General features: G+C 31.3%; 1 protein-coding gene across 1 annotated transcript; it reads left to right on the top strand.

Annotated features, from left to right (window-relative positions):
- Positions 1 to 2,248: 2,248 nt before the first annotated feature.
- On the top strand, positions 2,249 to 13,822 carry LOC135142598 (fatty acyl-CoA reductase wat-like). The gene is made up of 7 exons (XM_064074334.1): positions 2,249 to 2,577; positions 12,045 to 12,167; positions 12,217 to 12,488; positions 12,701 to 12,810; positions 12,860 to 13,295; positions 13,348 to 13,605; positions 13,661 to 13,822. The coding sequence occupies exons 1-7, from the start codon at positions 2,311 to 2,313 to the stop codon at positions 13,749 to 13,751; spliced, it is 1,557 nt and encodes a 518-aa protein (XP_063930404.1). The 5' UTR covers positions 2,249 to 2,310; the 3' UTR covers positions 13,752 to 13,822.
- The last annotated feature ends 1,442 nt before the right edge of the window (positions 13,823 to 15,264 follow it).

The following is a 15,264-nucleotide window of genomic DNA, read 5'->3' as shown; positions in this document are numbered from 1 at the left end:
CGACATGCCGGAATTTGAACAAAATATGCATTAAAACTCATATTCGTCGAAAAAAGCATTAAATAAGCATATAAGTTTTATTTTGCATAAAATTGAAAAAAACCAAATAAGCATAAAAAAATGTGTTAAATGACTCCAAATTGTATCATAGTTACAGATATAAAAAAGTTTTGAAGTGCTTACATTTTTCACAAAAAGCATTAAACCTAGAAATTCGCTCTCTATAGATCAGTATCGTGCACCCAGCGACGAATGAACGAACCATTTTGATAGATCCATGTTTCATCCAAATACACGAAAGCCAAATTTTCACAAGAATTTAGAAACTGTAAATATGTTCTCAAAAAAGTATTTTGGCTGCAACGACATGTTTTCGTTCACATAGAATTTTGCGACCATTTACTTCTCTGTGTTTATAACCCATTGACTTAAGAATTTTGTATAATGTGGTTCGCCCCCATTTAAATTCTAACTTTTCCCTAGAATATGCCAAAAGAGTATCTACAGTGAAATATTGGTTTTTTTCATTAAGTTGCCAAATTTGTCGTTGCAGGTCTTTCCGAAACGTCTAATTTGTAAATAAATCCGTTGGTTTTCGCTTGCCAGATAGTGATGTTTTTAAATTTTGGTCACCTGTTGATAAAATTTTCGCCACAGTTGATGTTCCCACCTATGAGAAAAAAAATTAAAATATATTTTACAGCGTATTTTTACATTATAGAAAATAAAAAAAAACATCTTTTTATTGCAATTTTTTGTTGCAGTAAAACTATTTTAGGCATTTTCTTTTTAAATAATATCGCAATGATCTGTGAATCTGTCACAAAGACAAATTATAATTATCTATGCTGACAAAATTAAAACATTTGTTTGCTTGATTAAAAAATTGCGTCTAATAATTCTGATCTAATAAATGAAGCAGAAAAGTGGCAATCCAGCTCAAAGCAAATGTCAACTGACAGACAAAAAACTAAATCATCAAATCAGTTATCTAACTTAAAGAAAAAATATCAAAGCCTACTCAATAAATAAGCTCTCTTGTTCTTATGTAAGAAAACCCACAAGATTGTAATATGATCTTCTACAATTTTCAAGGCGTGTTTAATAAAAATTTCAGGACAAACTAAGTTGCACTTTTTAAATGCCAAAATAGACATACCTAATCGGAGCCACCTTAAAATTCCACTCTTGTATTTTCAGAATGAACAAATTTTGAGTAGTAGGTAATTAAAGCGGTGCAATTAAAAGCACGGACCGACCTCGATAAAAGCAGCTAAAACTCTACCAAATAAGCGAAAGTTGCCAAAACACTGGTAAAATATGCAAAATATGTATGCAATATGCATTTACTTAGCTTATAATCCGATTTTTTCTTTTCGAACGTACACCTATTCATTCTCAAACACCGGTACTGTTGATTATGCTAAATAATGTCCGGTTTATTTTTAATTAAAAACATTACAGAAACCACACTTTCGACTCGACACGACCTTGCAATGTGGTTGAAAGAACAGTGCAACTTATGCATAACCCGTTTAATAGTTTTAAAAATGACAATCCATTTTTTTAACAGTTGCAAATTTATGGCACATAACATATACATTTATGTAGAATAAATTTACAGGTCTTAAAATTTATATATATTTTTTTTTTGTTTATGCAAACGATAAATAGTAAATCTTTCGATGATAATCTACAGTTAGCATCAGTGTTTTCGTAGATTTTTTGCTGTGTGTTGTTACAGCTTTGAAACAACTTATTGTGTTTTATGTTATTGACTAATAAAAAAGTACAACCGTTTCTAACCGACAAAAAACAATACCTCCCCACCGTCACCGTCAACAGACGTAAATACATATCCTGTGTTCAACTGTGTTAAAATGTATGTAAATGTGCCAAAATCATGTTGATTTCAGTGCAAACATCATACTAACAACCAAAATAGGTCATCACTTTAGAAGATATAGATTCGTCTCTATCAAAAAAAAATTGAAAATTTTCAACCCGATTCAAAACTCCTCCTTATCTTTATCAAAATAATTATCCTCACGACACACCAAACCTTTCCGGCGCCACTTTCTAAACAAAATTTTCCACCTGCATTAATTTCACCAAAAATTTCCATCGAAAATTCCTTAGTCACCCACAATTAACCAAAATGCTCCAAAAATTGCCAAAAAATCCCCACCCTCGACCCGCCGCTTCCACTCCTCAAGGTTATTACCCACCTATAACTCCATTCTCCTACATGGTACCACTACAGAATTATCGTAAGACTCGAAGTGTGTTACTCGTCTGGACACACGCGAAATGAAGACACATTCCGATGCCGAGGAGAGTCTCCGTCTGTGGCGGGAATCGAGTGAGGTCAAATGGTGCCCACACGAAGGATCGAAGATCGCGGAGTTTTACAAGGATAAGACGGTTTTCGTCACCGGAGCCACCGGATTTTTGGGGAAGCTGTTAGTGGAGAAGCTGTTAAGGGCATGTCCCGATATAGAGGCCATCTATATTTTGGTCAGGCCGAAGAAGGGAGAAGATGAACACACCAGGGTGGATAAATTGTACAGTGACCAGGTATTTGTTATTTGTATGATTTTTGTTTTTAATTGCATAATTATAGTTGTCAGTGTTGTGTGCGCTACAATGGTGATTCGTGTGGAAAAATACTAATTTTTTTTGTTTTAATTCACAAAATTTCCGCTACGTTTGTGTGTTAGTTGTTTGTGCTTTGGTGTTGTGTTCCAAAAGTGGCTGATTTTTCAATTAGTTTTAACTAGAATAAATTTAACATTTTGCAAAATATACCGTGCGACCGAAAATTTCGAAATCAATTATACAGTGTTCTGTTTTTGAGGTGCAACATACAACTTGTATTTGTTTTTTATAGAATTCACACTTATTCTTGATATTTCTTTTGCAAAAGTTGATGGATAAATAACCAAAAATCAAGAAAATTGAGCCTTGGTGTTTTTCGAAAAAGGGCACCTGTATATTTTTAAGAGAAAAAAGATCAGGTTGTAGTAATAAAATACAAGATGTTTTATTAGAAATAACTACGATATGAATATTTGTAAATTATAATTTTTTCATAATCACTCTGTATGTTGACTCAGTATTATTGATACAACAAAGTGCATATATGTGTATATAACATATTGCAAAATCCATGTTCAAAATAACTTTTGTGCAATTTTTTTGTAAACACTTACATTGCTAACAAAATCAGAAAAAACAAATTTTTGAGCAAATTTTTGAAAATATTAAACTTTAAAATCGAAGAAAATTAACTTTGTAATTCTGATGTTTCAATATGAATTTGACTGAAAATCTAAAATTCGGATAAAATTGTCAAAAATGACTTGTGACTCGTATTTTAGCAAATTATTATTAAATTATTAATAACTAATTATTTAACTGTTTATTAGACTATGCAGTTAATTAAAACAAATCAAAATTAGGAAGCTAAAGCTTCAAATTTAACGTCCAGTATTTTCAAAATTTGGTGCAGGGATTTTTTTATCCAGCACATATGCCATTTTTTCATCACCCTGTATATACTAAAATTATTTTCAACTCTAATCTAATAATACAGAGTGTTCTGTTTGAAATAGAATACCTTATACATATATTTTTTTATATTTTGATTGATTTTTGCTTAGGCTTTATAGCCACGGTTTATTTTTGAAATTCCGCTGCGCCGTTGCCAAGTTTTTTTGAAATTTTTTACCTTTGGAAGGTTTCACAAAAAAGGCAATAGAATTATTTTTGAAATCTGGATCACAATATTTTGTGGAGAGATAAATATAAAATTGAGTTTTAATATACAGTATGTTTATAAAAATATGGCTTCATTTAATTTTGTTTCTTGCTCTGTTTTTTTTTTTTGTTAAATATTTTCTATATTAAAAGTTGATAATTACTGACATTTTTTTAGTATTTAAGTATTTTTTTATGAATATTTGAAAACTCTAAAATTTATATTTTTATACCCAGTCTGTATATTAAAATCTGTTTATGTTCCCATAAAATATTTTAACACAGATCTTAAAAATTGCTAAAGAAGTTAAAAAATGAAATAACATGGCAACGTCGCATTAGAATTTCAAAAATAAACTATGGTTATAAAGCTAAGAGAATACGTAAAACTACATAGGGCATTCTAAAAAAACGTTGTCTGCTCTGCCTAGAAAAGAAAACACTCTGTAGAGAAGAAAATATTTTTGCAGAGAATTGTATATCTTTTCCTGATTTTTGCTACCTCTAATAATTATTAGAAAAAAATGATTCTCAAGTTAATGCTAATTTTAGCAAACGATATACCCCCTAAGAAAATAGAGGGCGGGTGGGCGGGGCTAGTACTTGCTAAGATAAGACTGATTTTGGCAAATAACATATCTTCCACGAAAACAGAGGGTGGGTGGGCGGGGCTAGTACTTGCTAAGATAAGAATGATTTTGGCAAATGACATACCTTCCAAGAAAATAGAGGGTGGGTGGGCGGGGCTTGTATTTGAGAAGATAAGAAAAGAAAGCTTATTGGTTTATTTTATTTACTGTAAAATGGAAATTGAATTCTCTTTTGACAAGCGGTAGAATCTAAGATTTCAAACTAAGAAAAAAGTGGCCGGATCACCCACCCACCCCTCTTCCTTTTTGATCATTCTGTGTTATTGATTCTAAGGAACGGAACTTGGATTTTATAAATAACAGAATCTAGGATTACATTTTTTTAAATAAAATTTAATCTTTACTAAATTTAATTTTTTTTTTCAAAAAAATGCTTCAATTTTTATATTTCTTAACATAAATTTTCAAAAAAAATCGTAACACAGATATTGTTGATATCTTATTTGCATTATTTTCAGGACAAATAATAATCAAATCAGAAAATTAACTGGACTAAAGTAAAAAAGATTAAGGTATAATAAATAGTAAAATACATGATGTTTTGTTGGAAACAATTAAGAAATGAATATTAGAAAACTATAATTTTTTATTTTATATAAACACTCTGTATAGAAAAAAATAATTTTGTTGTATGCTATTCAGGGAACCGTACATCTTTAGCTTCTGATTTTTTCTACCTCTAACAATTTTTAGAAAAAAATTCTTGCCAAGTTAAGACTAATTTTGGCAAATGATATACCCTCTAAGAAAATAGAGGGCGGGTGGGCGGGGCTAGTACTTGCTAAGATAAGACTGATTTTGGCAACTAACGTATCTTCCAAAAAGACAGAGGGCGGCTGGGCGGGGCTAGTACTTGCTAAGATAAGAATGATTTTGGCAAATGAGATATCTTCCAAGAAAATAGAGGGCGGGTGGGTGGGGCTAGTACTTGATAAGACAAGAATGATTTTGGCAAATGACATATCTTCCAAGAAAATAAAGGGCGGGTGGGTGGGGCTGGTATTTGCTAAGATAAGAACGATTTTTGCAAATGACATACCTTCCAAGAAAATATAGGGTGGGTGGTCGGGGTTAGTATTTGATAAGATAAGAAAAAAAAGCTCATTGGTTTATTTAATTTACTGTAAAATGGAAATTGAATTTTATTTTGACAAATCGTGGAATCTAAGATTTCATGCTAAGAAAAAAGTGGCCCGCCCACCCACCCACCCCTCTTACTTTTTTATCATTCATTCTTGTTGGTTCTAAGGAACGGCACTAGGATCTTATAAATAACAGAATTTTTACTAAATTTATTTTTTTTTTTCGAAAAAATGCTTCAATTTTTACATTTCTTAATAATATAAATATTCACAAAAAAATCGTAACACAGACATTATTGACATCTTATTTGCATTATTTTCTGGACAAATAATAATCAAATCAGAAATTTAAGTGGACTAAAATAAAAAAAATTAAGGTATAATAATAAAATACAGGATGTTTAAAGGTTTACATTTTTTTAATAAAATTTAATTTTTACTAAATTTAATTTTTTTTTCGACAAAATGTTTCAATTTTTACATTTCTTAACAACATAAATGTTCCCAAAAAAATCGTAACACAGATATTGTTGACATCTGCTTTGCAGTATTTTTTGGATAAATAATAACCAAATCAAAAAATTAAGTGGACGAGAATTAAAAAAAGATTAAAGTATAATAGTAAAATACAGGATGTTTTGTTGGAAACAACTAAGAAATGAATATTAGCAAACTATAATTTTTTATTTTGTATAAACACTCTGTCTATTGCTAAAAAATGAAACAAATGGGACTGACTTGGCAACATAGCATCAGAATTTGAAAAATAAATATAAAATATAAGACAAGTTATTTTTTTTCTACCTATAAAAAATTCGAAAATTAGGTTTTTACATAAAATCGCAACGTTTGAACTGTTCAATAAGTTGGATATACTGTTTTTGAGTTAATCAAAAAAATAAATTCGTTCTTACTTGAATATTTTGGAACACCTCTGTACACAGTTTTAAAACATAAAAGCTCGCTGCTAAAAAACAAGAGGGTTGTACATTTTAAAATTTTATTCTTAAAATTTATATATCAATTCGGTAGTTTGGATAATTATCTAGATCCCAATCAAAAACAGACGATAAACAAACGCAACTACGTTTTCGTTTTTTAAACTAAGAAACACCAAAAAACATGAAGTTAATTAATGAATAAAATGCCGACACTTATTTTCTGAAATTGCTGTCCAATGATTTAGTTAATCGTATCCACGGCAAAAAATTGTTGTTAAAATAATACTAAATTTAACTCCTAATGCCTTTTTAAGCGAAAACTCGTCAACCTTGCTTTTTGTTCATAACGACTATTAAAATATAAAATTGCAGACAAAAACGAAATTAAAAGTAGACAAAATCCTCGCAACGTTATATTTACATATTTTAGAGAGAGATAGAAAGAGAAATACATAATCCTTTAGCGGTATATTAATGATAATAAAGCCAAATACGTGCTAATAAAAATTATCCATTTATAAACAATAAAAAAGTATTCATTAACATACACAACTGACAATGTTTATCTTAATCTTGTGTATGCAAATATACTTAATTTGCCTTAATCAAGCGCACCTTACGTAGAACGTGCCATAAGCAAATACACTCGATTTATAACTGTAAACGTTCTGTGACCCGTTGCAAAGGTAAAAGTTGAACCTGCCAACATCGGTAATCATTACGTTATCATGGCGAGGTCACGCATTTTTGCACGAATCGTACATACAATTATTAAATTCACTTTTGCTTATTGTTATAATTTTTTTTTATTTATTTATTTACATATTTTTTGTTTCTGCGAAATATTATCCAATTCCGAGACGAAAATTATGTATACTTTCTCCGACTACATTAGTGGCTACCGAAGGTCAGTGACTATCTATTAGCAGATATCTCGCTGCTGATTTAACAACAAAGAAAGTACCGATTTCTCATCATTCGAGCGCTTTCCAGAGTGATTTTTCCGTTTTTTGATAACAGTACTCGTTTAACAAGGGGGAACCAGTTACGTTAAAAGTTAGCAATTAATCAATTAAAAATGAGGAACGCGTGGACTAGATAAAACAAGTTCCCAGGCAGCGTTTTTATTTATTTCGTTTGCTTCTTTTAAATTGTTGTAATTATGTTCTTGATTCAGTTTCACTGTCAATGTCGGTGTCCATTTTTTGCTCATGTATGTAAATTTGAAAACAAATTAAACAAATTTGTATGAATGAGGAGTATGAAATGTTCGTTTGTTTATCACCATGAAACCATTTTTGCATAGTTTAATGTGTTGCGATAGCACATTGTGACTCACCTAATACTTACATATTGCCAATAAAATGTGGTTGGCTTTTTAGGAACCTTTTCATATGGCAGGTATGAATTTATGTATAATTACACACTTTGTTGCTGCTTTTTAGTTGTGTCAAATTTAATTTTTTTTGCGTTAGTGATGCTATGAAAAATTTCACTTTTATTCAAATGGTTTAAATGTTAGATAATATCGTTCTGACCTTTCAAAAATCGGCTATAGGCTGTTTACCATTTTTAAACTGTGAAAAAAAATTATCTAGGACAAGGTTGTACAAGAAATCATAAACTCAACCGAAACAAATACACGTGCTCCAGATTTTGCCTTTCAGTAGAGTTATGAGATTTTGACCAGTTTTTCGCAATATGCACTAAATTTTTCCGAAAAAGGTCAGCAGTTTGATTGAAAATTTTTGGCAAAGTTGCCTAAAAATCCACCAAAAATTTTGGAATGGATGTAGATCGACGAGCTGATTCAAAAAACGTAATCTATGGTCCTAAACCAAAATTTTCGATGGACGAGCTAATTGAAAAATAACCTGTTGATGGACCCAGGTAAAAATTTTCAGAATTTGCGGTTTCAAAATCAAATTTTTCAAATAATGTAAAAATAACTAGGTATGATTTCATTTTGAGCACTCTGGAAAAAAGGTTAGGAATTTTCAAATCTATGGTATTGAGAATGACTTCTGCGATTCAAAATCAACAAAAAAATAACTTTGGGAAATTTTCGAAAGTCCAAAAAAATCTGGATATAGATCTCGACGAAATGGTTCGAGAAACATAATCTATTCACAGTCACAGCACCAAAATTTTCGAAATCTTTGGTTTCAAAATAAAATTTTTAGATTTTAAATATCCCAAAAATTACCCGATTTTATTTTGAGTATTCTGAAAGAGTGGTTGGATTTTTCTAATAAATGACTTCTGCAAGTTGAAATCAACAAAAAAATGTTTTCAGGTAGTCTTCGAAACTGTTTGAAAAAAGGTCAAAATTTCATATTGAAAATTTGAGCGTTTGGCAAAGTTGCCTAAAAATCCACGAAAAATTCTGGAATGTAAATCTGGACGAGTTAGTTGAACAAACAACCTGTTGATGGACGCATGTAAAAATTGTCAAAATTTTCGGTTTCAAAATCAAATTTTTCAAATATTCCAAAAATGACATGATTCCATTTTGACTAGTCGGGAAAAGTGGTTGAAATTTTCCTATCTATGGTATCGAGAAAAGTCATTAGGTAATTTTCGAAACTGCTGGAAAAACGGCGAAAAATTCATTAGGGAGAATTATTTTAAAAATAGTGGGATTCAAAATTGATTTTTTAAAATAGTGTCCATAATAATTAGCGTACTTCATTTTGATGATTCTGAAAAGTGGTTGGAATTTTCGAAGGAATGTTGCTGAAAATAACGTCTGAATCTCAAATTCAATAAAAAAATGTATTATGGTGATTCTTGCAACTGGTCGGAAAAAAGTGAAAAATTTCATGACAAGGAATTGTTAAAAATTTTAAATTTTGGCAAAGTTGCCTAAAAATTCACGAAACATTCTGGAAAATCAATCTTGACGAGCTAATTGGATAAATAACCTGATGATGGACTTAGACACAGATTTTCAAAATTAGCGGTTTAAAAATTAATTTAAAAAAAAAACAAATTTTAATTTGACTATTCTGGAAAAACGTTTGAAATTTTCAATTTGAGCTTTGCACAAAACTGCCTAAAAATTCACGAAAAATTCTGGGATATAAATTTCGACGAGCTAATTGGACAAACGGCCTGTGGATGGACCAAGATTTTCAAAATTTTTGGTTTTAAAATCAAATTTTTTAAATACACTAAATTAACGAGATTTCATTTCAAGTAGAAAAGCGGTTGAAATTTTCGGATAAATGTTGCCAAAGATGACTTTTACAAGTCAAAGTCAACAAAAAAAGGTCTTTATGGCATATAAACTTGGATGAGCTAATTGGAAAAACAGCTTGTTGATGGACCTAAACCAAGATTTTCAAAATTTCTGGTTTCAAAATTATTTTTTTTAAATTCGCAAAAATGATGTTATTTTAATGACTCTGGAAAAGTGTTTGCAATTTTCGAATAAGTGTCACCGGAAGTGATTTGTGCAAGGCGAAGTGAACAAAAAGATGTCTTTAAGTAATTCCCGAAACTGCTCGGAAAAAAGTCAAAAATTTCACAAACGAGATTTATGAAAATTTGAGCTTTTGGCAAAGTAGCCTAAAAATCCACGAAAAATCCTGGTATGTAAATTTGGACGACTTAATCTGAAAAACAGCCTGTTGATGGACCCAGCTAAATATTTTCAAAATTTTCGGTTTTAAACTCAAATTTTTAAAATACACCAAAATTAACTAGATTTTTTTTCGAGTATTGTGGAAAAGTGGTTGGAATTTTTGAAGAAATCTTACCGAATATGACTTTTGCAAGTCGAAATTACCAAAAAAGTGTCGTTCGATAATTTTTTTAAACTGTTCGGAAAAAGGTTAAAAATGGCATAATGGAAAATTAATGAAAATGCGAGCTTTTGACAAAGCTGCCTAAAAATCCATGGAAAATTCTGAAATATTAATCTGGACGAGCTAACTGGAAAAACAGCCACTTTTTTAAAAATTTTCGGTTTCAATGTCATTTTTTTTAAATAGCCCAAAAATGGCCATATTTCAGTTTGAGTTCTATGGAAAAGTTGTTGGAATTTTCGAATAAATTAACCGAAAATGACTTCAACAAGTCGAAATCAACAAAGAAGTGGCTCTAGGTAATTTTCGAAACTGCTGGGAAAAAGTTCAATAATTTCATGAACGAGATTTTTTGGAAATTGAAACTTTCGGCAAAGGGGCCTAAAAATCGAAAAATTCCGGCATTTAATCTCCACGAGTTGATTGTTAAAACATCCTGTTGATGGACCCAAACCAAGATTTTCAAAATTTTTGCTGTCAAATTTTTTTTTAATTCCCAAAAAACACATTTTGTTTTGACTATGGAAAAATGTTTGAAATTTTCGAATAAATGTTACCAGAAATGGTGTCTGCAAGTCGAAATCAACAAAAAGATGTGTACGAAATTCTCGGGAAAAAGTCAAAAATTTCATAAACGAGATTAATTGAAAATTTGAGCTTTCGGCTAAGTGCGTGAAGACTTTCAAAATTTTCGGTTTTAAAATCAAATTCGTAAAACACACCAAAAATGACCAGATTTTATTTCGAGGACTGTGGAAAAGTGGTTAGAATTTTTTAAGAAATCTTACCGAATGTGACTTCTGCAAGTCGAAATCACCAAAAAAGTGTCCTTCGATAATTTTTTTTTAAACTGTTCGGAAAAAGATCAAAAATTGCATAAGGGACAATTAATGAAAATTTGAGCTTTTGACAAAGCTGCCTAAAAACCCAGCAAAAATTCTGACATATTACACTAAAAGCCTACGAAAAATCTGGGATATAAATCTGGACGAGATAGTTGGAAAAGTAGCCTGTTGATGGATTTACACCAAGATTTTCAAAATTTTCGGTTTCAAAATAAATTTGTTTAAATATCCCAAAAATGACTATATTTTACTTTGAGTTCTAGGGAAAAGTGGTTCGAATTTTCTATTAGATGTTTGTTAAAATGACTTCTGCAAAGTCAAAATCTACAAAAAATGTATTTAGGAAATTTTCGACTTTGTTCCAAAAGACAAAAAATTTCATATTGATTTTCTAAATTTTTGTCTTAAAAATCATATTTTTAAAATAAACTGGTTAGAATTTTCGAATAAATGACCAAGAAACTGTTCAAGTAATTTTCGAAAGTGCTCCGAGAAATGTGAGAAATTGAGTTTTTGGCAAAGTCGTCCAAACCAAGGTTCGTGAAATTTTCGGATTCAAAATTAAATTTTTAAAACGCCCAAAAATGAATATATTTCATTTTGACGATTCTGGAAAAGTAATCGGAATTTTAGAAGAAATGTTTCCGAAAAGGACTTTTACAATTCGACATCAAGAAAAAAATGTCTTCTACATAAAAAATCTGGAATAGAGATATCGACGAGCTAAAACGAAAACGCAACCAATTGATGGTTCTAAATCAAGATATGCGAAGTTTTAGATTTTCAAAGTATCCCAAAGATGTTTTTCGTTAAAGTTACGTAATTCTAAACCATTTATTCATTTTTGACGACTCCACGTCACGTATTGTTCGATCGTTTACAAAGTCAATATCACTTAATGCTTTATAACGTGACCCCATAACCTGGTAACCAATTTACAACCTATTATCATTTTCAGATCTTCAGCCCTCTAGCCAAACTATTCCCAAAATTCCAACACAAAATCAGCATACTTAAAGGCGACGCGTCTTTGCCAAACCTAGGTTTAACGGACTCCGGTATATCCACCATAACAGAAAATGTGAGTACCTTGATCACGAGGAACCAAAACCTAAACCTACTTATCTCAGGTACACGTGATCTTCCACATAGCGGCCACCGTAAGGTTCGACGAAAAAATAAACGTAGCGACGGCGATTAACGTCCGTGGTACTCGCGATCTTCTCAAGATCGCCAAACAGTGCAAACACTTGGAGTCTTTCGTCCATGTTAGTACCGCCTATGCCAACTGCAACCAATCCGAAATCAAAGAAGTCTTCTACAAATTACCCATCACAGCTGACGAGTTGATCGAGATGGTCGAGACAACGCCGGAGAAGACGTTGATAGAAGAAACCCCGAAGTATGTATTCAGTGTTTATTCAAATAGTTTAGAACAGAAAAAGTAGAATAGAATGGTTTATCAAAGCTAGAACCTTTCTTAATGACACACGTCAGAATTAAAATAAATCAAAATTGTAAATTAACGATTCGTCTAGAACCTGGTATCAACGAATAAATTTGCTTTAATTTTATAACTTAAAGTCTAGATTTTATTCGTCTGCTTTTTTAAAGAATTATCCAAGGTTGGCCCAACACATATACCTTCACCAAAGCTATTGCAGAAGACGTCGTCTCTCACTACGGAAGAGGTCTTCCGGTCTGCATGGTACGACCAGCAATAGGTACTATCAAGCCACAGTTTCAAACCCAGTTTAATTTTCTCCTAATCAGTTATAGCGACATACAAAGAGCCTCTTAGAAGCTGGATTGACAATTTATATGGCGCCACCGGTATAGTAGTAGGCGCCGGTACTGGTCTACTCCGAACAATACACTGCGACCCAAACAAAAGTGCAGAGTTAGTACCCGGAGACTACGTCATTAACAACATGATTGCCGCTTCATACCAAACCGCAGTAGACAAAAACACCAAGGATATTCCCATTTACAACTACGTTTCCAGCCGCGAAAATCGCGAAAACTGGGAATCTTTCATGTTCAAGTGCAAGAAATGGGGGATCGGACTTCCCACCACTCGGTGTGTTTGGTGTTACAGTTTGACTTTAAACAAAAACTACTTTGTGCATTTTCTTTACACCGTATTCTTACACCTACTACCAGCTTTAGTCATGGATTTTGGACTACTGTTATCAAGACAGAAGCCGATGTAAGACACTTCGTCTACTTTTATGTTGTATATATCAAAAAATCGGTTTCAGTATGTTGAAGATCTACAAAAAGATCATCAAATTCGAGTCAGTCATTTCCCACTTCTGTTCAAACGAGTGGAAGTTCTACAACGACAATACGCAAGCGTTGTGGAAGGGTTGCTCAAGTGCCGACCAAAAGATGTTTCCTTTTAGTATTAAGGAGCTCGATTGGAACGAGTACCAGAAGACGCATTGTTTGGGTTTGAGGACGTTTGTGATAAAAGACGACCCTTCGACGATTCCTCAAGCCAAACCAAAGTGGAGACGGTAAGAGGTTGCAGAATTTGGAAAGTTGGTTATTAATTAAATGTGTTGTTTGCAGGTTTTACTTGGCCCATAAGTTGCTCAAAGCTGTGTTCTATTTTGTGATAGTGTATATGTTGTACTCAGTTTTGGGAAGGTTGATTTCTTAGCCACAATGAAGAGGTTGAGGTTGGTTGTGTATTTATTTATAACTGATGATAATAATAGATATTTAAAATATTTTGTGTTTTATTATTGTCCTGGAAAAATTCATCAGAGTTCTAAAGTAGATTTTTCTTGATATGATCTTCAAGTTTTCGGTGTACTTTACTTGAACTTGAAAAGTGTATTTTGGGTTGTCTGCATATCCTACGGCATTTTCTATTGAGCACCATTTAAATTTACCATTTTAGACATGTTTTAAGTTTCTGATTGTCAAAATAAATCTACACATACTAAGAAAAAAAAAAAAAAACAAAATATAGCGCCGCCCACCCTCCCTATGTCAATTCTGATGATTTTTTTTACTCGTCGCGAGCCAGTAGCGAGATTATGTCTAAATCTCTGGGGAAGACACAATATTTTTTAAAATGAGTGATTGTTTAGTGTTTAATTAATCGTTCTTTCTTCGAAGAAAATTGCATTTTTAAACGAAGAGAGAGCATTTTTCGCTCCAACTTTTATATCAGTGCAAAAACCACATTGAGCTCTATGGGGAAGACCCGGTCATTTTTGTTTAAAGTTTATATTTATCACAATATTTGCTTTTTAAAAAAATACTGAATAATGAAAATAAAGTGAAACTAGGCAACCCTATTTACAAAGTTTTCCGTTCTAATAAATGGCTGAGTTTTACACAGTAGGGAGCCTTACCGACCCTTTCCGGTAATCAGTACAGGTCATAAAATAAAACTCATAAATATTCTTAGCTGACCAACATTGTTGAAACTCTTTTACAAGTCGACTTCTTTCATTGCTGACATAATTTGATTTAAAAATACTGTTTGTTTAACTATGAATTAATTCTTTCATTGCGTTTGATACTAACGTCCTAAATTAGCAATTCTAGTGGAACAGTAATCATGCAATAGATTTTTTTTGGCAAAGTACAGTTATTTTTATGTTTTAGCAGCAATGTGTTCTATTTTCTATTAATTTTTACATATTTTTAGTCACAATTTTGGTAATTATTTTTTACTTTTATTTTTAGCAATAGTAAATAGTCCGAACATGAAAAAATAAAAAAAATAAAAATTGGAAAATCTAAAATTTCGAAATCGAGAAATTGACAATCCTATAACAGAAAAATCGAAACATCGAAAAACTGGAAAATCGAAAAATTAAAAAAAAGGAAAATCAGAAATTTAATAAATTCCGAGAATTGAAAAACTGAAATATGCATAGAAGAACTGAAAACTCGAGAAATTAAAAAATCTAGAATTTTAAAAAATGAAAAATTAAAATATCGAAAAGTTGAAAAATTGCGAAATCGTATCATTGAAACATCGGACAACTGAAAAATCGAAAAATAAAATAATGGAGAAATCGAAAATTTGAAGAATGGAAAAAGTGAAAATGTCAAAAATTGAAATATTGAAAAATTGAAACATCAAAAGTTGAAAAATCGAGAAACCGAAAAGCCGAAAAATCTCAATAATGTATTTATAAACCACAGGTTCAGGA

The sequence above is a fragment of the Zophobas morio genome, unplaced genomic scaffold (genome assembly GCF_036711695.1).
Source record: "Zophobas morio isolate AGI-343-1 ecotype UQ-CSIRO unplaced genomic scaffold, CSIRO_AGI_Zmor_V1 ptg000049l, whole genome shotgun sequence".
Taxonomy (NCBI): Eukaryota; Metazoa; Arthropoda; class Insecta; order Coleoptera; family Tenebrionidae; genus Zophobas; species Zophobas morio.
This window is presented reverse-complemented; position numbering and strand designations above follow the sequence as displayed.